Source organism: Malurus melanocephalus, unplaced genomic scaffold (assembly GCF_030028575.1).
Source record: "Malurus melanocephalus ecotype Western Australia unplaced genomic scaffold, MMel_1.1 scaffold_169, whole genome shotgun sequence".
Taxonomy (NCBI): domain Eukaryota; kingdom Metazoa; phylum Chordata; class Aves; order Passeriformes; family Maluridae; genus Malurus; species Malurus melanocephalus.
Window position 1 is genome coordinate 349,860 of NW_026623401.1, and position 22,445 is coordinate 372,304.

General features: G+C 43.2%; 1 protein-coding gene across 5 annotated transcripts in view; it reads right to left on the minus strand.

Annotated features, from left to right (window-relative positions):
* Positions 1-22,445, minus strand: part of IQCH (IQ motif containing H) — a 51,017-nt gene that overhangs the window by 6,842 nt on the left and 21,730 nt on the right. For 4 of the 5 annotated variants that reach the window (XM_057372289.1, XM_057372284.1, XM_057372287.1 and 1 more), the window contains 5 exons: positions 20,224-20,496; positions 18,224-18,415; positions 7,345-7,465; positions 6,075-6,361; positions 746-913 (listed from right to left, as the gene is read on the minus strand). In XM_057372289.1, the coding sequence (XP_057228272.1) occupies positions 746-913; positions 6,075-6,361; positions 7,345-7,465; positions 18,224-18,415; positions 20,224-20,496 (1,041 nt within the window). The remainder of the gene's footprint in view (positions 1-745; positions 914-6,074; positions 6,362-7,344; positions 7,466-18,223; positions 18,416-20,223; positions 20,497-22,445) is intronic. The other variant, XM_057372290.1, reaches the window with a different exon arrangement.

Here is a 22,445-nt window from a genome sequence, read left to right on the forward strand (position 1 = left end):
TCCTGGGAGACTGCAGTCTTGTAGTTAACTCTTCAGGAGATAAAAATYGCAGAAATACAGGAAGAATTAAAAATAAAGGATACAATGACAATTTATGTTAATTCTGATAGAATTTTAATTAAAAAAAAAGTTGCTACTTGATTACTTTTCATTTCTAAAACTTGGACTACTGGGACTAATCAGATCTAATTTACTTCTCTCCAACTCAAAGTGGTTGCTTGACGAGAACAATGGATCAAGAGCTCGTTAACCTCTAAATTACAGCTCCATGACATTTTTGGAATGGTGATACATTCCCWCCTCTATGGATGGAAATAAAGGGAGTTGTGAATCCTCTGTCAAAACATGGCAAACAGCCTTTGTTTTCTACCCACATGTGTGTGTGCACAGAGACATCCATTTCTTTTGCTGACCTTTTTAARGACATTTCTTCCCATTTTACAGAGTCCCAGAATGTTTGGGGTGGGAGGCATCTCAAAGCTCACCCAGTGCCACCCCCTGCCATGGGCAGGGACATCTCCCACTATCCCAGGGTGYTCCAAGCCCTGTCCARCCTGGCCTTGGACACTACCAGGGACGGGATTGTTTCACTTTAACTTCCACTGTGATGCTATCTCATGATTTATTAACCTTGTAAAATCCAAGAGGAGCAGTTTAAAACCCGAAAGGAGCAGATTCAGCTCCTCTAGAACAGATTAATTTATTATAGTTACATGAATGATTTTCTTTGAGAATTAATGCTTACAGGTTTTATCTCCTCATGCTGAATCTGTTGGCTTTGGCTTCCCTTGGATCCAGRAGGTCCTTGCAGGCGGCTGGAGCCACAATCCAGATTTCCATCTGTCACGTACAACAGGAGCTGAGTCAGGGMCAGCTGGTCACTGTAGCAAAGGTCAAGGTCTGTTGCCCACACCTATCAAAACAAAGAGGAGCATTCATATAAATTCAAAAGAACAGGAAGAAGAGTAAAATTCAGCAATTTTGAAGGAACAGCTCCGCCTTTATTGTCCTGTGTGTTGGCATTCCTGCTTTTGGCTTCCTGGTGCTGGAGCAGRGTTGGGATAAAGATGTGAGGAAGGAATCCTTCCCTCTRARGRTRGGGAGGCCCTGGCACAGGTGCCCAGAGAAGCTGTGGCTGCCCMTGGATCCCTGGMAGTGTCCAAGGCCRGGYTGGAYRGGGCTTGGAGCAYCCTGGGACAGTGGAAGGTGTCCCTGCCATGGTAGGGGTGGCACTGGGTGGGCTTTCAGGTCCTTTCCAACCCAAACCATTCTGTAATTCTGTGATTCCACAAACCACTTCCAAACAGAAACAACCAGAACTCTTCTGTAACTTCAGAAAYAATTCTTCAGGCAGGACTCATGAGGCTGAGGGAAGCACCATGGGTTGCTTCTGCCAGSCTCCTCCACCGTAATAACCAGAGCTTGCTTTTCCCAGGAGTTTTTCCCACTTAAAAAAATCCCTGTGCAGACTGTGCCGGTGAGCAATGTTCCCACACACCAATATCTGCCCTACAGTGCACCCCTGAAAACAAATCTCCCAGTGAACAACTTGCCTAAGCCCTGGAATGGTAAATGGAGTCATTATAAGGATATTAAGGGGTCAGGCAGCCAAGGCCTCTTGGAAAAGTGGAGTTCATTTCGGAATCATATGCACACAGTAATGCCCTTTGGATAATGGGGAATAAATCACCCCAGTAACAGTTGTTAATATGGAACTGCCAAGTATCTGTTGCTGTATTAAATATCCTATTTGTCAACTTAAATATTTCCTGCTGTATGGTCTAAAATGCAAATTGGATGCTAATGRCTGGCTTTACTTAGTAATAGGGGAATGTTCCCCAATTATAATACTTAATTTTCTTCAATAATTTATTGTTTATCATCACTTCTGCAAGACAGGAAGAACTTCACTGTGCATTTGTATTTTCCCAGTATGTGTTAACCTTTCCAACGAGCCAAATAATAATTATAAACTATTTATACTGTAGGAGTGTTACATTAATTTTGATMAATATTACCAACAAATCTGTGTCACTATGTCCTAGTTCCTGTCTGAGCTGGGTTTTACTCTCTCAATTAAAACTTTGCCCTCAGAAAGAGGTGGCAGGGCTACATCAGGGAGCCAGGGACTGAAAATCTTGGATATCTGGGGGCTGTTCACTGCTCCAAGGTGAACTGTTTGCTCCTGATCCAAACCCTGATATTGCACCTGACCACAAAATCCACCCCTGGAAGCTTTGCTGAGCACAAACAGAGCTGCAGCAGGCAAGATGGACTAAAGGGAGACCATAGAAAAAATTAAGCAAAGACATCTCTGTGACTGAAGTGAGGACCAGAGCAGGGTCCTGGCAAAATGCAGGGAATGGGCTGAGGATTTAACCACAGATAAAACATTAGAAAAGCAGCCAGAAGCAGTAGATAAATCCATTCCACCCTCCCAGGCATTCACAGAAACCCTGCCAGGTATGGGGCAGCATGCAGAGTGTGCAGGAGCTCCTCACCAAATCCCACCTTGGCCATGACTACAATTAATGCAGGTGACATTGTTTTCATTGCAGATGTAGAGAAAAACCTGTTAATTACTTGTGTGATCCATTTCACATCACCTAAACAAAGCCCCAGCATGCCAGCCTGGCTCCAGTGCCCATTGGCACATTCCCAGGAGTTCTCCTGGATACTCTGCTCCAGGGCATGGCTCCAGCTTGCCCAAGGAAGGGGCTGTGAGAGAAGGGAAGAACAGAAAATGCTTTTAGCAGAGCAAGGTTTGTGCTGGAAATCATGAGATTGACCAATGATGGGTTTAAGGAGTTTCTGTTTGCTTCCAGAGGGGATAAAATAGATTTTGGACACAGTTTCATCATCTCAGACCAATTGATGCTGTTTCCTGCAAAATTCAAAGTTTGGATTTATAGGAGGGATGAAGGAAGGTGTTCACCCCCTTCTCTGTCTATACCAAAGGAGAGCTCCAAAACCTCCTTAAGCTTCATGCTCTACTTCGGTAAAGCCACTGTATATTTTACATTTTCCTATATAAGGTGTGGGGAGGAGGAGGAGCAGGAGGAGGAGGAGGAAGGCAAACATGGCTGGAAGCCACCTGTCCACCTCCTTTCATCCCTGAGCCCGGGGCTGAACCACCCCYGTTGGAACTCAGAGCAGCCAAATGGTCACTGCTCCGTGCCAGCTGGGATCACCCCCAAGGATCGTTTTCCTGGCTCAGGACACGTTCTTGTGGCCGTGTCCCTTCCTGCCCTGGACGTGTCCCAGAACATCCCTAACGTGGGGAGAAAGGAACAAGGATCAGATGGCACGAGATTTTCCAGCTTTTTCCTAGCAGGGGATTCCCTTTTGCCATGGAAACCCAGAAATGCCCTTTAAATCCCCTTTGTGCTGCTACAGAAATGGGAGAACAGAACACGAGGCCTGGACAAGGAGTCTGACCAGGTAAATCATCATCTCCACCAGCAAATCAGGAGATTTTGGGAGATGGCCTGTGCAAAGGTGAAGGTTAAGGAAAGAATGAAACAATCCTACAGACTAACAAATCCCACACACTAACAAAAATTATTGAGCCCATCCTCATTTTCTGAGCATTACAATGAGGGCACATTCACAAACATATATATTTATGATTGTAGATGTCAAATCCTCATAGGGATTCAATGGAAAATTAGCAGAACACAAGGAGTTTTCACCTGAAATGGGGGGATTTTCAGRATTTTTCTTCAGAAATTAAATTGGAACAGAGGAGTCTAGAACCGATATTTGATTTTCAAAGGTAGAAGGTAGAGTTAAGATTTTAGATAGACTTAARGCTGGTTTTAGGTCAAACTGAGCAGAGGACAGATTAGGACTCTCCAGAATCCCAGCAGTGGAAAAAAATGAGTTAGAAATATAATCCTGCAAGACTTGCTGGCTGTTTATCCAAGAAATTATGTGCTTCAGGAGCTTTGACTTTGGCACACACAGCTTCAGAGCCGGCGCTTCGTGGTGAAGACATCTCGAGTGAATAAAGTCACAATTATGCTGGAATTCTTTACAACTTCCATAAAAGTGTTCAGCTTTAAAACCTCAACTTGAGAAGGGAAGGAAACATAAATTGTTAAAGAGTTACTAAATTACAGCTTCTCTTTCTCGTGTTTAACTGTTCTATCCGAGGCTGGTATTGACGGCTGCGTTATTGTAAAGAGCGCCCGTGCTATTTTTAAAGGAGTGCTTGAGTGATACTGTAAAAATGTCARTTAGTGAAATATTAATGCAACTGGGCCGTTGGAGAGAGAGTGTCTTTTATGACTTTTAAAATTTGCACGAGAATCGATGCCGGCAGTGCTGGCAGGCTCTCAGCCGGCTGCCATCTCGTGGCAGCTGCTGGGATGGRCCGGGCTCACCCAAAAACTTCGGGTTTAGGGCTCTACAACTCCTCTGTCCCGCTGGATATAGGATTGGGAGATGGTTAATGACAACAGTGTGGCTCTGGTTGGAAAAGAGCACAGAGAAAATGCTGCATTGCCTGCAGAGACCTTGAGGCACCTACAGGAATAAACCCCAAAATTTATCCAACGTTCCCTCACAGCTGCTGGGAAAGGTTGGGGCTRTGTAAAAGCCATCAAACCCATGGAAAAGGTGGTTGGGGTCCAGCTTCTCCARATTATCCATCCACAGGGCTGTGGATGTAAGGAAGTTCATGCATTTCAAAATTCTCACACAATTCAGTGGATTATTTGGAAGCAGCTCCCAGCTGGGATCTGACAGTCAGCACTGGACAGGGTTTCACTCTGAGGGGTCAAAGCTTTGCTTCCAATGAACACCTTCGAAAATAAAGTGAGGGATTCAGTCCAAATTCTGCACCAAATCCTTCCCTACCTCTTTGCCAAGACAAGGCAAACAGCATCTCCATCTCCCTTCCCTCCCTCCTTGCCAAGACATAGCAAACAGCATCTCCATCTCCCTTCCCTCAGGAATGAGGGGCCTGGAAGTGGGAACAGATTCCCAAGGGAAACAGGGAATTCCCAGCTTTCCCTGCCCCTTGGATCTCACACCCAGAGGCTCGTGGCAGCCAAGGCTGTGTCTTCCCACTGAGCTGTGTGTGACAACACASATTGCTCCTTATCCATCACGGGTCCCTTTGCTCCTGATGCTCCAAAGGTCAGTATTTCCTGTAAAATATACTTGGAAAGAATTCCTGAGTATCCTGTACTTCCAGGGAATGCATCTGAGCCTTCCATCTACTGCACTGAAGCGAGCACTTGTGAAATGAGTGAGCAAATGTTCCAAGGGTCTAATAGGATTTCTTGTTTGCCAAAAAAACGGTGCTTTCAGGAACACAAGCCTTTGTGTGATCCCTCTCTCCCAAGACAGATGGCCTCATTAATTGCCTCTACATCCAGTTAAATTTAAAAACCTGTGCTTAAACAATGTTAAAGTTGTGGGACATGCTGTCAAACACAGGAAATATTAAGGTAAAATCACCTGAAAACAAGGGAAGAAAACCAGGATGGAACAGACRGGAATTCTAAGAGGTCACAGGAATCACTAAATGATTTAATATGTCCTTGTTTGTGCCAGGAAATGTCACAACCTTAATAATCCAGGAAGCATTCCTGAATTTCAGTGAAAACCTGGCTTGAGTGAAACAATTGGCAAAACTCCCATGGACTTCCGTGGGTGAGAATGTCATCCCTTAATCTTTTTAAAGCACTTTCCATGGAACTTGTCCAATATGGCTTATCCAGAGTTTTGATCACAATGCCTGTGTACATTCATTTGGAGAGTCAAACATAACTGGGATTTCAATTCCAGAGCTGACAAATKACTGGGAGGGTGGGGAGGCCCTGGCACAGGGTGCCCAGAGAAGCTGTGGCTGCCCCTGGATCCCTGGCTGCCCCTTTATCCCCCTGGATAAAGTGTGAAAATCCAGTGAGCCATTGTCCATTGTGGGTGCAGCCCCTGGAGGGCCGGGACTGCCCTGAATGCACCTGAARGCCCTGCAATGAACAGAACAGCTTTGGATTCTCTGAATTTTGTCTGGCCTCTGCCTTAGGTGAGCCGGATCTAGGTATCAAACCTGCCCCACTCACCTGCTGCTCCCTCGTCTGGGGATGGGTGAAAGCCACAAAATCAATGGAGAAGTAGCCAAGCACTCCTTTGGATTTACAGGCCTCCCCAATCTTCAAGCTGAGAACTTTAAGAACCTCTGGATCCACGGAACGTTGTGGRATGATGGTGCCAGAAGATCTGAGGGGCCCCTCAATGTGGAGCTGGTCTCCAGATGACACCATTGTCACCTCCCCCGTTGGCTCGATCAGCAGATCCACCGTCAGGTTGGTGATGCTGGCAGAGAAAGGGAAGGCTTCAATCACTCCACCTGGAATTAGAAAGGAATGATCTGTCCAGCCTGGAATCAAATCCACAAGTGCTGCCCTTTGGAGTGCCTAGGATGGAGCCAKCAGCTCCAGGGCTGATGGCTGTGGAGATCCAGCAAATCAACCCACAGAAGGCGAGCAGCAGAGCCCGAACCATGGATGTCCTGAGGAGAAATGAGTTTAATCAGGGGCTTTCTAGTCCCACTTCCAAACGGGATAAATGCCACAGCTGACTGGAGAAACAGGTTCTGGGGGTAGGAGAAGTGAATCCATCTGAACACCAGGCCCGGAAGAGCTGGGAAATGCAATGGTGGGATTGGGAGGAGTGGGAGCTCCTGCTGTGAGCTGAGGGGTTGATCCCTGGAGACTCYCATCCCTACAACTGTCTTAAAGAAGAGTCTGCCTGTGGCATTTATCCCCAAGAGAAAGAACAATTTCTAGCATGGTTTACCAAAGGAAAACCACCATAAGAACTGCTTGGCATACTGGATTTGCCTTTTCATTGCACATAATGCCACAACCCCATTTGTTGGGATAAACCACTATGTAATAAAACTGGTCCAAGATGTGTTCAGTGGCATTTAAAAAGAAAAACACRGTCAAAGCTTTGATTCATCCTTGTCTCTTCCATAAAGGAATATATGAAATATTCTCACATTCACCTAAATGGAACTCATGAGCTAGAATTCCCTGAAGCCTCTTCCCTCTTCCTAAATGGGATAGCCTTTGGTGCAGCACCCAAAGATTTAGGAGCTGGTGCTTACAGATTCAGATTCCAGGATTAATATGGGTTAAAAGCTTGGATAGGACAAATGAATGACAGAACAGTGGCCTATAATTCATTGGTAAATGAACATTTGAAGCATAATGGAGAAATAAAAGGAGATAAATATTTAAATGGGCCCAAGACTAACAAGAATATGGCAGACAATATGGCATAATTACTCCTTATAACACTTCACAGCGACTTTGCAGTCTTATTTACCTTGAGTAAGAAATGTTTGGAGGAATTTTTCCCATGTAGGGAATCGTTTCTCATTGACTGGCTGTACGTGCTGTGCTAAAAGGCCCGGCAGCTCCTGGGAGATCTTCACCAAAGCTAGCTCCTGCAGAAACAAATTAAATAGAACCACAAGCAATTTTACTACAGAAATGAAAACTGCTTGTGGGGTGATTAAAAACCAGGCCTCCAACAGGCAAAAAAAAAAAAATGTGGTTACTGTTTACCCACACTCAGGAAGCCTTTTTTAATTTTGCTGCTTGCTCCTCTTCCCTCCTCCTGCAAACTGTCCTTCTCTGAAAGCCCATCTCCCCCTCAGCACAGCATCTCTTGCATTATAATTTATATCAATAATTGGATCTGGCATCTGAAAATGCCAAGTACTTGGTAACTGCTTTGGGATCAATACCAGCAGTCAATAACTTGTACATTGCYTGTATTTTGAAGCAGCATATTGAAATAGTCACATATGCCAGCAATAATTTTGCTGGTTCTATGTTTCAGCTCTTATATCAATCTAAATACCCTTTAATTAGAAAAAAAAGATAGGAATAATCAAGCAAAAGCATTCCTAAAGCAGGAGATATCCTTTAAAATCTGTAAAATAACTGTACCAAATCCCCAAGTGCCTGTGTCTTTGGTGGAATTTGATTAGTCATTCCACAGCTAAAGCAGCTTTCTTCCTAGTTTTAAATTCTTTATTATCACACACACAGCCCAGCCCCATTAAATACAGGCAGCAACTGCGCTGCTTTTACTGCTCCCCGAAGTCCCAGTAGAACACGAGCATATAAARTGCAAGGACCCTGACTGGATTGCTCCAGGCTCCTTTTCTTGCTGCTTCATGAGCCTCYCCCTGCTCCCCTGGGGCTTTTGGCCTCTGTTTTACACCCCCTCTCCCCAGCACCCCTRCAGCAGATGACCACCCCTCCTCTGATCCTGCCAATGGCCTCAGCCACAATCATTTCCTCTCAGGCTCTGGAGAAATGTGATGAAACCTCATGGCTGACAGTTAAGGACAGCAAATAAAAAATGAAAGCTRTTTTCCCAGAATGGTGAGCTTGAAGAAAGAGACTGGCTTTGTCATGGAGCACATGATGTGAAGCAACCAAAAATGCAAAGTCAAAATCAGTTTACTGTGAATTACCTATCGGAATGAGGAGGATGGAGCAATGATCAGGATCACTGGATGGTTTGGGTTGGAAAGGAAAGGACCTTAATGCTCATCCAGTTCCACCCCTGCCGTGGGCAGGGRCACCTTCCACTGGCCCAGGGTGCTCCCAGCCCAATCCAACCTGACCTTGGACACTTCCAGGGATCCAGGGGCAGCCACAGCTTCTCTGGACAGCTGGGCAATTAGGGATTAACTCTGCATACAGAAAACCTGGATAAACCCTGGTCCTCACTCTAGTCTCCTTGAGACTTCAGGAAAGGGATTTCCCATCTGTGCCCCTGCTGCCCAGCCATGAAAGGGGGGCAATTGCTGTCCCTACCTCACAGGSAATTGAGGGAAAAATGCCTTAAAAATATCAAGGTGCTTAGATGGTGATGCTGATCTCAGCTATGGGAGGTCTCAGCACATTATATGAGAAAACTGAGTTGTTGACTTCAAAAATATCACCAAAAAAGGCTTAAAATTTGTTTTAATCAGTAAATCAATACGTTAAGCAGCACAACCTTATGGCAAAAACAAAGGAGCACATAAAACATGAGACCCAAGCTCAGAATTTACCCAAATTCAGGTCTTACCTTGATAATTTCCTTAGGACCTGTAAGGAGGAATTTGGGTGTTGGGTGGCTCAGCTGACTGAACCAGTGGAGCAGTGAGCAAATATCCATTGGCCTTGTGTGGGTTTGTGTCTGTGCTGAATTATTGCTGAGCCAACAAGGAACAGGCTGAGGTGGTTCAGGAAAATAATCGTGGCTTTGGAGAGAGGATGAGAGCCATGATGGATGGCCTGGAATTGCTGTCCTACAAAACAGCTCACAGCTGGCAGTGCATCCAGCAGCTCCCAGTCYCATCCCTGGGACCTGCTGACTTTGAGTGTTGTGCAATTTAAACAGAAATATAAAAACAAACAAAGCAAGAGGTGTGCAGTGGCTCCCTGAGAGCTTTTGATAAATCACAGGGAAAAAAAACCAACAGGAATCTCTGCTGGATGTGGAGGCTTTGGGAGTGCTGTGCCCAAGCCTGTGTAAGTAACAATTAAACTGTCAGCACGTGAGCTGGGACACAACTATCCAGTGCAACAATTCCGAGCTGGATCTCCTTTCAGACAGAGCTGGAGGGTCACACATAACTGGGGAAGAAAGTACTAAATTGGGTGCAAAATCAGGGAGAACTTCCAAGGGACTTTTTCTCTCSTTTGGAGTTTTCCTCTTGCACGTCTAAGGCATGGTTCCTTTAGGACAACAAATCACAGATTTCTGGGATGGTTTGGGTTGGACCTCAAAGCTCATCCCATTTCACCYCTGCCATGGGCAGGGACACCTTTCCCTAGGTGCTCCAAACYCCATCCAACCTGGCCTTGGACACTTCCAGGGAYCCAGGGGCACTCTCAGCACTGTGACTGTGAAGTGCATGAGCACCAAACCCAGCTGTCTGRCAGAAAGAAAAGAGGATTTTAAACAAAAAAATCAATACAAGAAAATCTGACCAACTTCCCTTGAGCTCCAAGTCAAGGTTGTGCTTTGAACAATGCCTGGATAATCAGGGTGTTCACAGCAGGGAGTCAGGCAACCCCTCTTTAAGGATCAGCACCTGGAATTTTAGTTAGAGTTTTTTTGCAACTGTAAGCTCTGAGAAGGCCATAATCCTGATTATAGGGAGTTTTAGTAGGCAAATTCCAGTCTGGATCCAACATTCACTCATGAAGTCAAACCTTTTAAAAGGATCAGTGCTCAGCTGGCTAATTTCATTTAAATTGGACAGTATCTCCAGCAGAGCCTACCAGAGTTTTATCTCTTGATGTGGCTCAAAACAATCCAGGATCACAGGCTCAACAGAAACAGGGAGCATTTGTTCAAATCTTTCAGCTGATGCTTCTTAGTAGCAGTAAAAATGAGCAGCCCAAATACATGTAGAAATCTTTACATCTCTCCCAATTGGTTTTGCACCTTTTTATAATGATGAACAAGCACTCAAAAAAAAAATCAACTTTTTCCCATTAAATGAAAAATAATTTCTCACCCTTCTGCAAGWTGAATTTTGAAAGGTTTTCTTAGGCAGTTGTAACAAAAAATAAGGACCAAGTGTAGCAGATGTTGAAGGCAGTGATAGGAAACCTGCTGGAGACAGATCAGTCAGCAAAGAAAAGCCTGTTGAGAAGAGAAGTAAATAAATGGGGAGAAGAAACAGAAATAGGAAGAAAGACCTGGGGACAGAAAGAAGCTGCAGAGCAGRATGCATAAGAAAGACCCAGGGCTTTTTAGCTAAAAATCAGCTGGAAAGGAAAGGAAGTTATTTAGACCTTGCAAGCAAATAGAGTGAAGAAAGTAACTCCAAATAAGTAAAGCTGAGTGGGCCAGAGAGGAATAAAATCAGCAGAGAGCTCCTGAGCAATACAAACTGCCATGACTGTGCTGCAGTCAATGAAGCTGGGGCAATTTATGCCACTTGGATGGCACRATGACAATTCCTCCCATTTATAAGTACATCCTTTCTCTTGTGATCAGTGGAGCTGGGATAACTTATTCCAGCTGCCTGCATGGGAATTGGGCCAGCCCAGCTAATGCTGATCTTCTCAGGGATACCAGCAACCATGGGAGAAGGCAGTGACTGCTGCCTCGATGTCCAAATAACTGCCATTATTTCCTGTTTTGCAAATTAAACCGATTGGACACTTTTTTCTTAATTCAGAAAGGTCCACCCTGGCCAGAAGCACAAAGCACCACAGTTAACAGAACAATTGGAGAGATCTATAAAACCGGGAATGGTTTTGGAAGCGACACACTGAGCACCCTCTATCTGCTTAAAGTTTGCCACCTGATTTAAAGCCCGGGCTTTTCACTGTTAACTGCAAATTTTAAAATTAAGAAGTGCCAATTGTGCCTTCCCCGAGTTGGAAAAGCATGTTCCGAGCTCAGGTCCCATCATGGCAAACAGCCGTCATTACCGCCTCCCACAAATGTTTTTCCTATGTAAAATTGCTTTGTAAAATATTTGCTCCATCTGCTGAAAGGAGCAAAGACAATTTTCCCTGATAGCTAATGGGCCATTTCAGCTGCCTGGCAAACGGGGCTGCCACCGGCGTTAAGGGGGGTGCTGAAAGCAGAGCACACAATTCTGTGCTCGCATTCGGGGCTCATCCCTGGGCGCTTCCCAGGATCCGGACGCGGGGCCGGGTTCGCTCCCGCTCAAGGGGCTTTTTGTGGGGCCGGGGCGCATCTGCCACGCTTCAATGGAGCCCCCCAGAACTGCCCCTCCCAGAACAAGGAGCTCAGTTCCCTTTCAACTTCACAGCGCTTCAAGTGCTGCTCCTTTTCTGGCACCACATGGGGCCACGGTGCTCCGGCCGGGCTCACGCCGCCGCTCCGCGCACCGAGGGGCTCAACAGGGAAAGATCAAGCACTTCTTTTAATTCTGAATTCAACTGCGCACACAAAAACCTCACAAAACCCCCTGTGCCCCGGTGCAAACCCCCTCCCGACCGCTCCTTTCATTGTGCACTTTCCTATTTACCATCCATTGAAAAGCACATGTTTACATTGTGCCCTGAACTACTTCAACATCTGCTAACAGACCAATAAAAAATAAATAAAGCAGGATTGTTTAGGAAGAGAGATCCTTTCTATTTCCTGCAAACGCTCCTGAGCTGGCAGCGGCAATCTGCTGCCAGATCCCTGCTCGGAGATGTCAGCTCAGAAAACAATCTTTGCAGGGAAATCAAAGATCAAGTCTGTGCTGCCAAAAATCAGTCAGAAAAAAAGGATCTTCAAAGCGCTCTGAACTCCTCAAAGAATTCTGAGTGTTAATGCACTGAATGTTAATTTGAGATTAGGACAATTTTATTAATTAGTTTTCTTTCTCATCCAAATAAATATTCAAAAAATGTGTCTTTTGCAAGGTGCATCCTGCATGTTCAAGGTTCCCCCCACCTTTCTGTAGAGCAAAGAAAACATAATTGCCATGATCTTCAAAAACCTCCTTTCAAAACAATAATCACACATTTATTTCAAATGTGGCATTTATAAGTTCAGGATATTGGAATGTTCATCCTCATACAGAATGAGATGATATTCAAATATCRAATGCATTTGAACATTTGAATGCATTTTTTTGTATTTACATGAGATTTCTGCAAATGCACAACCAATACCCTCACATTAATATTATTTTGCCAATTAATTGAGTATTCTCTGTTTCAATCTCTACAAATTTTGGGACTTACCCTCCTTTATGGCTAGTATCTCTAAAGAAAGGATTCTAATGAATTCCAAAAAAAGTGGTTTCAGAGAGAAAAAACCCATCATATACAAAAACCCCAGTCACTTCCCGGGAATTTTATGGAAATTGCTGTAATGCTACAGGAATTGTCAGACAAAACCTGCATTGTCTTTCACAAACAACACACACTTAAACTCCTTTTATTCCCAGAGTTGCCTATGTGTTACTTTTTGGAATTTAGCAAAACAAACATTTTTAAAATAATCCAAGCAGGCATTTTATTGGCTGCACCAACATTAAGGCATTTCAGATTTCTTTAGTGCTCTTGCTTTATCCTCTTCTTCCCCACTGTTATTGCTACAAAACTGGCACTTAAATTCAATTGATTCAAAATATTCCGGATCCATATGGCCTCAAACCCTGGAGCTGAAGTTCTGATATTGCCTCACTGCTGTTTTCTAGCATTTGCCTCTCCTCCGGTCCCCAGATGGTGGAAGTAACATTTAAACCTCCTTTTCCTCTGCCTTGTACAATAGACCTTGGCACCATTTCAACTGTTTACTCCGGTAATTAACAGCACTGATACCACAACAATTACAACTCCTACAATCTTACCACAATAATGCTATGAATTAGTGAGAGCTAATGGCTGGAAGGTATAGTGGTTCCAGACTGCGAGATCTGTGCATTTTTAGAATAAAATAAAAGGTAGGAACAGCACGCTGGCGGTAGACAATGATTACCTAGTAATTAGTTTACACAAAGCTTCCTATTTAATGGCAAAACGCTGTAATTAACGCGTGACAGAAAATCAAAGGGTACTTTGTAAGCATATGAAAAATTAACACTGCAGGCCTATAGCTTTATGTACTGATTAGGAGCATATTAAATCAATAGGACACACGGCCCAACAGCTTGCAGAGCCCGTGGTTGTGGTTCAGGGAAGATATCCCRGCTTTCACCGGGCCCAGGGACACAATTCTGCTTTATTTTACCTCAGATCTGCACCTCACCTCACACACCACCATGGCAGACATGCAGATAATCTGAATAAACTGAGGATTGTTGGCAGGTACAGGGGATATTTCCATTATTTGGGGTAATTGCTGGCAGAGCACTGCTCACACTAGGAAATGTGCAGAACTACTCCTTTYCATCATCAATCTCCTCCTCAAGTCTTTGGGTTCTTTTTCTTTCCCTATTAAACATGGTATCAGTTAGAAGAAATGTTAAAAACCTGTCCAAATGCTGGAAATGCATTTTCTGGGGATCTGTCAAAGTTTCTGGCCCTCTTCAGGCTGGAAAAATACCACACCTGCAATTCCATGTGCACAACAGACTCCTTAAAAACCCCCTCCGAGGGCTTTAGGTGTTACACTAAGATCAATTAAAAAAAAAAAAAAAAAGAATAAAGCAGTGTTAGGAAGCTCTGCTGTGTTCAAAGGAGGTCAGAAAGGAGTGTGCTGGCAGTGCCACGTTCCTRAAATTACAGTTTTGCTGGGTTGGTTTGATCCTGATGTGTTTGCAAACACACACCCTGCTCTAAACTCGTTAACTCAGTAAAGAAACAAGATGTGCTATGGAAGCTCCAGATTTGCTGCAGAGCATGGAATTCATCCAACCAGGACACAATCTGCTCCCCATTATTCCTGATTTCCAGGTAATCCCAMAGTTCATCTATTACTTACTACAGGATTTTCAAAAGCTGACCAAAAATGTTTAWATTAAAGGAACAGCCAGTGCTTTGCATTCCTATTTTCCAATAGCAATCAATGCAAAATCTTGCAAGCAGCATACAAATCTTGTTTTGCATCATTCAGACCAAAAGCTGTCCACATCTGTCACCTTTTGAAAAGCTTCTGATTTCCTCATTGCAGTAAATTAACCGAATTATGGCCTGTAAGGAAAAGAAACGGAAACAAAATCGTGTGACTAAACTGGAGGAGGAAAGCTCAAACATTTTTCTAACAGGGGCTGCCCAAGTGTGTTAAATTCCCTTTTTTTCTATTCAACAGATATTTAATGGAAAGTTTTGAACTCTACTGTGTAGCTATCACGAATTTTAAGGGTTTATTGAGAGASTATTTGTTGCTTGTTTTTCTGTGCCTCATTCTATCCCTGTATTTTCAGCTCTTCTTTATCCCTTTTTCTGTCTCCAGCCTGACTTTTGTTATCCTCAGACTCACTGCTAGATAAACTCACATCATGTTGCTGGTGCTGGTGGTTAATTAAGTCATGGGGTAATAAAAGATAATTCTAAAATTAATTTCAGTAGTAATTTYATCCAGTGATTTACTATTCACAGTTCCACAGTTATACRACAGGATGGGATCCTGCAGTCCYGGGTTATTCATGTAAAAGGGAATTKTCAAAAGAAGRAAAAAGGCAATGCTAACAGGGAAGGTGATGTTATCTTTGCCCTAAAAGGGAAGAGTTTGGGCAATTTAAGTCCAAGAAAAAGGAAAATATGAAAACAGAGAGAGCACATCCATTCCTTGGATACTCTCCCAGCTTCCAACAACTCAGAATCTCTCTAAGGCAGAGACTGTGTCAGAAATAACAGGAGTTTTCCATGAATTTAGAGTCTACCAGCAAGGATCTGTATAAGTTGAGGTGAGATTTTCCCAAATCTGAGCTGCTRACTTTCAGCAGGAGTGAGATGCCCAGCTATTCTACATATCAGTGAGTATCATGGAGATCTTCCTCTAAATATGCCAAAAAATTATTCACGCACCCTCACAGCAGCAAAYCCACCTTTTCTGCTATGCACGGACTAACTGAAGCTTGAATGAGTACAGAAAATCTGCATATGTTAAAAATGAATTTATTTGTTCCCTAGAATCATCATTTACCCTACAAGATACAATTTAACAGATAAGGAGATTCAGTATTTTCTAATTGTTTTGCACACAACTAGGGCCAGACTCCAATATCCTTTTCCATACTGGAGGATGTCTCCACTAACAACCTCACAAGTGCAGCAAGTGCTCTGGACATTGAACCATTGGATCCTGGGCCAATTTCTCTGCTAAAAACTTCAACAGTGCACAGAAGAATGATGGACTTGGAGACATTGATGCAGTTTATGAATTCAAGCCTTTCTGCAGTTGCAAATTAATTGTTCACATAATTCAGCGACTGCATTAAGTTAACAAGGTGAAATCCATCCATAATCCTGTCCTRCACTGGGGTCTGCCCCACATTCTATTTACAAAGAGGAATCTAAAAYCAGCCTCATTTTTAGCTGGAATGAATTTTTACCCAGCCCAAACTCACAAAGTCCATTATTTTTAATCTGTTGCCTACTCCACGCCACTGAGGAAAATCTGGGTGTCGTGTGTTAAACTGCTATGCAAATGATGCTATTTGTAAGTATTACCATAATTTAGTGCTTACAGTCATGTTCTCATTTCTAATAATTCCAGCAGAATGGAAAGGCTTTTCACTGTACTCCTAGCCTGCAGGATAGTCTTTCATCAAGAAGCTGGATTTTTTAATAACCTGCCAGCATCCGTTTGGTGTGTGGCAGCCGCCGCCGTGACACGACGTCTTCATTATCAAAGGAACCAGGTCCCCACACTGCAACGGGACATGAAAGCACAAACTGCTGCTTTGATGTTTAAATGTGGATCATTACAATGGTGTTCCCTAACAAAGGAGCGTTTTAATCCTCTGCTCTCCACGGTGAGGCTCGGGGAGGCTGCAATTCGTTATTTCAAAAGATGGTAAATGCAGGAGGCAGGGAAATTCGAGCAAACATTCAAGCAAGGTGTTCAAAACAGCAGCAAGTGCCACGCTCTGGAATCACAGAGAGGTTTGGAATGGGAGGGATTTTCAGGATCATCCAGTTCCATCCCCTTCCACACCTTCCACTATCCCAGGCTGCACCAAGGCCCATCCAACCTGGCCTTGGACACTTCTGGGGATCCAGGGCCAGCCACAGATTCTCTGGACAACACATTGTCAAAGCCCTCTTCAATATTGGCCTGGATTTGTCTGCTGACTCTAGGAAATTAAATCAAATTCATTATTCTGTATTTTTTTTCCCAAATTCCAACATGTGTTAATGTTTAAGGGCTTCTCACTGGTTGATTCCTTGTTGCATCAAAGCTTGAGGTAAATGGAGTAGAAAGAAAAACCAAAGGCAGTCAGGGATCACTGTGTCCTTTATGCAGAAGCACTTAGGAAAAGRATTAAAAAGGCACAGAAATAGAAGCACAGAAAATGCCTCTTTTATCAGGAATTTCTACCAGCAAAGAACCAGAGATGGTGACTCAGGGCTCTGTCATGACTCAGGTGGTGGGGGCAGGCCCTGGATTTATCCCRAGCTTTGTGTCCCACCAGGATGGCTCTCCAGGACTCTGCTTCATCCTGCCTGACTTGCAGATGGTGAGGGAGCAGCAGATCAGAGAAATTACCCCTTCAGCTTTATCTCATGAACTCTGGTTTATAATGTGGAATTATTTTGTAGTTGTCAAATGCAGCAGAAGTGTAATCAGCACAATTTGAAATTTTAGTATACAATATAATTCAATCAACCCAAAATTTCAAACCCGTTTTGATTGAATTAAAAAAATCAGAAGAGCTATAATGAGTAGTTTATGTAAATTAAACATTTTTTCTGGATACATTCCTTCTGGCTTTAAAACCATTACATTAGGAATGAATTTGGCAAGACATACAGAAATATCAAATGCTTATTGAAATTAACACATTTAAATACCAATGAATATTTAAACTACAAATAGTTCTYGGAATGGCAGAATAATGAAGTGTGGTTTCATATGGATTTTCCTGCAGTTAAAATGTATCATCTTCCAGCCTCTCAATCYTGAGGATTCTTAGGAATCCAGGAGTGCCTGAGTTCATGCTCTAATGTTTCCCTTAGTTAGATATTTATAGATGTCTCTCCTTACCTAACCACCCCTGGTAATGAAACTCACAGGAGTTCAATATTCTCCAAGACCTTGAGTTCTGTCTCATACAGGTTTAAAAGTTATAAGTGAGGAAAAAGCATACAGGAAAAATAATCCATAGAAAAACAGATTAAAAAGCAATCAGTTTGTTGTGGTTCTGAATTGGAGCTGTTCAACTATTTAAATCCCAGTCCCAATTAATCTTTGTTTCAATAATTCCAAATTTCTATGGAGATATTAGGCTGYGCTGCCAATAAACTTTCATTTGCAGGTTCTCACTTTGGATAAAAAAAACGTATAAAATTTGCACATTATTGCACAGGAAGTGTTGTGACACAASTCATTCCACAGTTGGTTGCCAGGTATTCCTGTGTATTTTGGAGTATTTCTCTGTTTTATTTGAATTACTGCTACCTCTTGCTTTGTAAAGTCAGTCTGGGTTGTGATATCAACATTTCCCTTCAGATGGGGGCTCAGAGAGGAGATTTACAAGGAGGAGGAACCTCAGGGGACAATTGAAAAGCCATGACAACAAAGAAGATGGGGTTTTTTTGTTACTTACACGAGCCTGGCTCTTACTCCACCCCTCAGGGCTGTGTCTCTGCCATTCCCTTTGGATCCAGGGGTAGCATTCCAGGTGGGAAATCACATCACAGTAGGCAGTGCCGTTTCCTCCATGTTCATCATCCACCTTGAAGAGCCAGCGCCGCACTTCCACATTGTCCAGGATGAGCCGGCTGAGAGCACGGAGCAGCTGCAGAGCAGGGACACCAAGATCCTGTGAGCTGTCACAACACCAAAATGCTCCTCAGACTTCCAGTTCCCAAAGATTTGGGCTTCAAGTTTATTTTGTAATCAGGGTTTCATTTTCTGAAAGATCTTTGTGCTGTTACAGCTGTTCTGTTTGGGGATGGATTGAAAACAACYTTGGCCAGTTCTGGATGAAAAAAGTTGAGTTTTCCATGGCTTTCATCCCTGTTTTCTGCAGAGGGGAATTTGCCTGCCCAGACTGTTTTTTTTTGGTTTTTTTTGTCTGATGAGGATCTGAGGTTTTGGATCACCAGAACTGCTCCATAAACGTTTGTGACAGAGAACAACGCGGGATGGACGATGCTATTTGCAAAAATGTGCCAGAGTAACACCAGCCAAAACAGCTGGGAAATTTTCCTACTGGAGAGAGCATTCCATGGTTATAAATGTACGGAGGAGGTACCAGGCAGGCTTTATAAAAATGCTAATTATTTATTTGTGTATGTACACAGATTTAAATGGCTTCCAAATGCCTTTTGCCCAGCTGGTGCAGGATGCAATTAGCTTCTTAGAAACTGCAAATGACTTTGAACCTGGTAAAAGTATTCTCAGATCTTGTTGCATTGGCTGAAGTCTTCTCCATTTTACAGAGTAATTTGGGGGATTTTTGTTTCTTTTTTTTAAAGATTGACCTAAAATACAATTACATGTGTTCCATTTGTGGCTTTTGAGAATCACATAAATGTGTTTTTCTTGAGGGCTCCCCTACAGTAATGAAAAGGATCAATAATTCTGTAAGGACTGTACCAATCACAAAGAATTATGTGCTATCTTTAAGTGAAAATTGAATTGTGCTTTACCATGGTGTCACCTCACTTTGATTATTTAACCTAAAATGTCAATATTTCATACRAGCAAACAACAGAAGTAGAAATTCCATAACCCCGTAGGATGAGCCAAAAGTATTGTTAAATAATTTACRTGAATCAAATAAATCAAACAGCTCTTTTGCAGGTCATTGATCATGTATTTATTTCATCTACTGGAGAAGCTGCAATGTATTTGTGTAGCTYCCATTGTTCAGTACTAAAGGTGATTAATAAAATCAAAGCAATTTGAAAAGCCTCTTGAAGAAGCAGGAACACCTACCAAAAATCTTAGCAATSATTATTTTCCTGGATGAGATATAACACCATCATAAAAATGTGGTTTTTTAAAAAAATGAATGCTTAGACATATCATTGTAAATTGCAAAATCACCTTAAAGAATAAAATATTGAAGCACTGACTACAAAAAAAAACATGGAAAATGAAGGTACAGAAACCTCTCGTGCCTAGTAATTTTAGTTCAATACTGTTTTGTTCCTTTCTTACTGGTCAAGCTAACAGGAGAGAGGAATTTAGCAAYGACAGGCTGGGTACAAAGTAAAACTGCAGCTGCAAAGATGCTCAGTGAACCTCAGTTGGCACAGGCTGATTGAAGGGGAAATTTCTTCCACTAAGAACAAGGATTTTTGGAAAATGTGCATTTTTCACTGGTGAAATGTATTAATTTCATGGAGACCATGACTTCACCCATGAGGCAGCAGTACAGGCTGTCTCAAATATTGGATCAAAAATTTCTGTATCCTCAGGACCATGAAGGATCCCAGTGTAATTGTGATCCTTCCTGCCTTGGGCGCACGCTGCATTTAACTGAGCCAAAAAAGGACCCAACCTCACCCAAGGTTTGACCAAACCCATGAAGGTCCCACCAATAGAGTTGCCACCATGACACAATTCCCGTCCCACCCCGGAGCGCACCCCGCTCACCTGCTCCCAGCTGTGGATGTCCCACTCTCCAGGAGGGGTTGGCACCCCAGCACTGGCAAAGATCCTCTTGGAGCCYGACTTGGTGCCGTAGAGCTGAGCCACGGCCGGCTCCGAGCCCAACACCGGCACCTGGAGCACATCGGCCACGGCCAGATCGTCCTGGTGGGGAACACCCCCAACCACGTAGGCATCCCTGCTCTGGATCAGAACCCGGATCCTCTGCATGGTCCTGGGACTGTACTTGAGCAGGGTGGCCAGGCACATGCGGTGCTCCTGGAAAAAGAGAACATTTTTCTTGTGAGAAGTATTTTTTTTTCTCCYCTTAATTCCTAAYGTTGCCCACAATAAATACATTATTAATAGCAGGCTGGGTTATGACCTATCCTGTAGCTTAGCAGTTTAAATTGATAAAAGCTGTTGGGGTGAGGCTCCATAATCGTGCACATCTTTAGTGGGTTGGAAATGGCCTCATTGGGAATAGAACTAATTACTACACATCTGTATTTATTTGATCCATGTGGAATTATCCTTCTGTCAGCCGGCAGAGAGGCTGGTGGCCTTTGGATAATAGTGATTCATCTCAGCAACACTCCTGGCATGGTTTAACTCCAGAGCTTCTAAAAATCAATAAAAAAATGAAGAACCCCCTGCCCTATAGCAGGGAATGCATTTCACATACAGTTCAGTGGTATTTTAAGGGATTCTCAGAGAATAAAATATTTTGATTTACAAAAGCTTTCAGTGCTTACATTAAATTACTGGGGATGCACATTTCCATTACACAGGAGCTCTGATAGCTGATCTAAAGTACCACTTAAGGAGATGGGAGCAGCTTTGTAGTAGTTTGGGTTTTTTTGCTTAAAATACAAGGGTTCCAGCTTTTTGGAAGGAATTCTTCATTTATTCTTAGAAAGGAGATCTATTGCTGAACAAGCAGCTCATGATATATCCTATAATCTACACTCATGGCAGGTGAAACCTCCAAGACACTTTAAACAACATATCATATACATGGTATTCCAATTATCTTCCCAAAAATTTGGAGATGCACTGGGATGAGACAGAGAGGGACAGAGAAATACTTCAAGAGAAATCCCCTGCAAGAAATGGTCATAAACAATAAAAATCCTAACAAGAAGAAAATCATCTTCTCATTGAGGTTTTCCTCTAATTTAGGTCTCAGGAAAGTATTTGTTTTCAGGATAATGTAAATCCTGGATTTGCCAGGAATTTTCAGCATTGGAGAACACAGAATATTTTCCTTCAAGTCCTGGATGTTCATTGACAGGGGTTGAAGTATAAATCCTGATTTCATTGCTTGGATAGGGATGATGATGGGAAAGGAGATAGGAACTGCCAGAAGGAGATTCTATCTCATACCAAACACAGCTCCAAAAACTGCCCAAATCTCTGTGTAAAGGAGTTGGACACACTGCAAGGACAGCAGAAATGGGATACTCTCCAAAGTTCCAGCAGAAAAAAAGGGAATTGCAGAAGTTTAAGAACAAAAAGAACAACAAACAAGTTACCTGGAGCCCTTTTCCTTGCACCAGTTTTAAAGCCAAGACTTTWAAAGTTGTGATCCATGTGTTCCCTTTACCTGACTGAGCACTGGTCCAACAGCAGGGAGCTGGCCCATTGCAGAGTTCTGCCATGCAGGGAACAGGATCAATTCCCAGCCTCRGTCACTCCCTCCCTGGGGCCAGAGGGGTGATGTAGGGAGGAGATTTGCTTTGTGTCCCTCAATAATGGATTTTACAGTTAATTAAGGAGTGCAGGAAGCAGGCTCTAAAAGCTGGTTCATTCCTGCTTTGAGAGTGGTGGAGCTGCCAGGATTTATGGAAGTGTGAGGAGGGAAAGCAGGGAAAAGTAGAACTGAGGGATTCCAGCAGCACTGCCCAGAATGSGAGATATGGGGTGAACCAAAGCTCTTGGCTCTCCAGCCTATTGGTTTTTGTTTTGTTTTCAGCTTCCCAAGATCCCAGATCTGACTCAGCATCAGCCTCAGCAGGGGAGCAAAGCTGCCTCCATTTGTGACACAGCTCAAGGGGAGCATCAGGGCCAGCTGGGCCTTTTCCACACATTTTCCTTCCTCCCAGTTCCACAAAAAGAGCTGGGAAAAAGTGCAGGGCTGATTTGTGCTGCTGGCAYTGCTGAAAGGAGCCTTCTGAGGTGGCCTTCAAGCCACCCTTTCATTGATTAGGAATAAATTTAGATACATT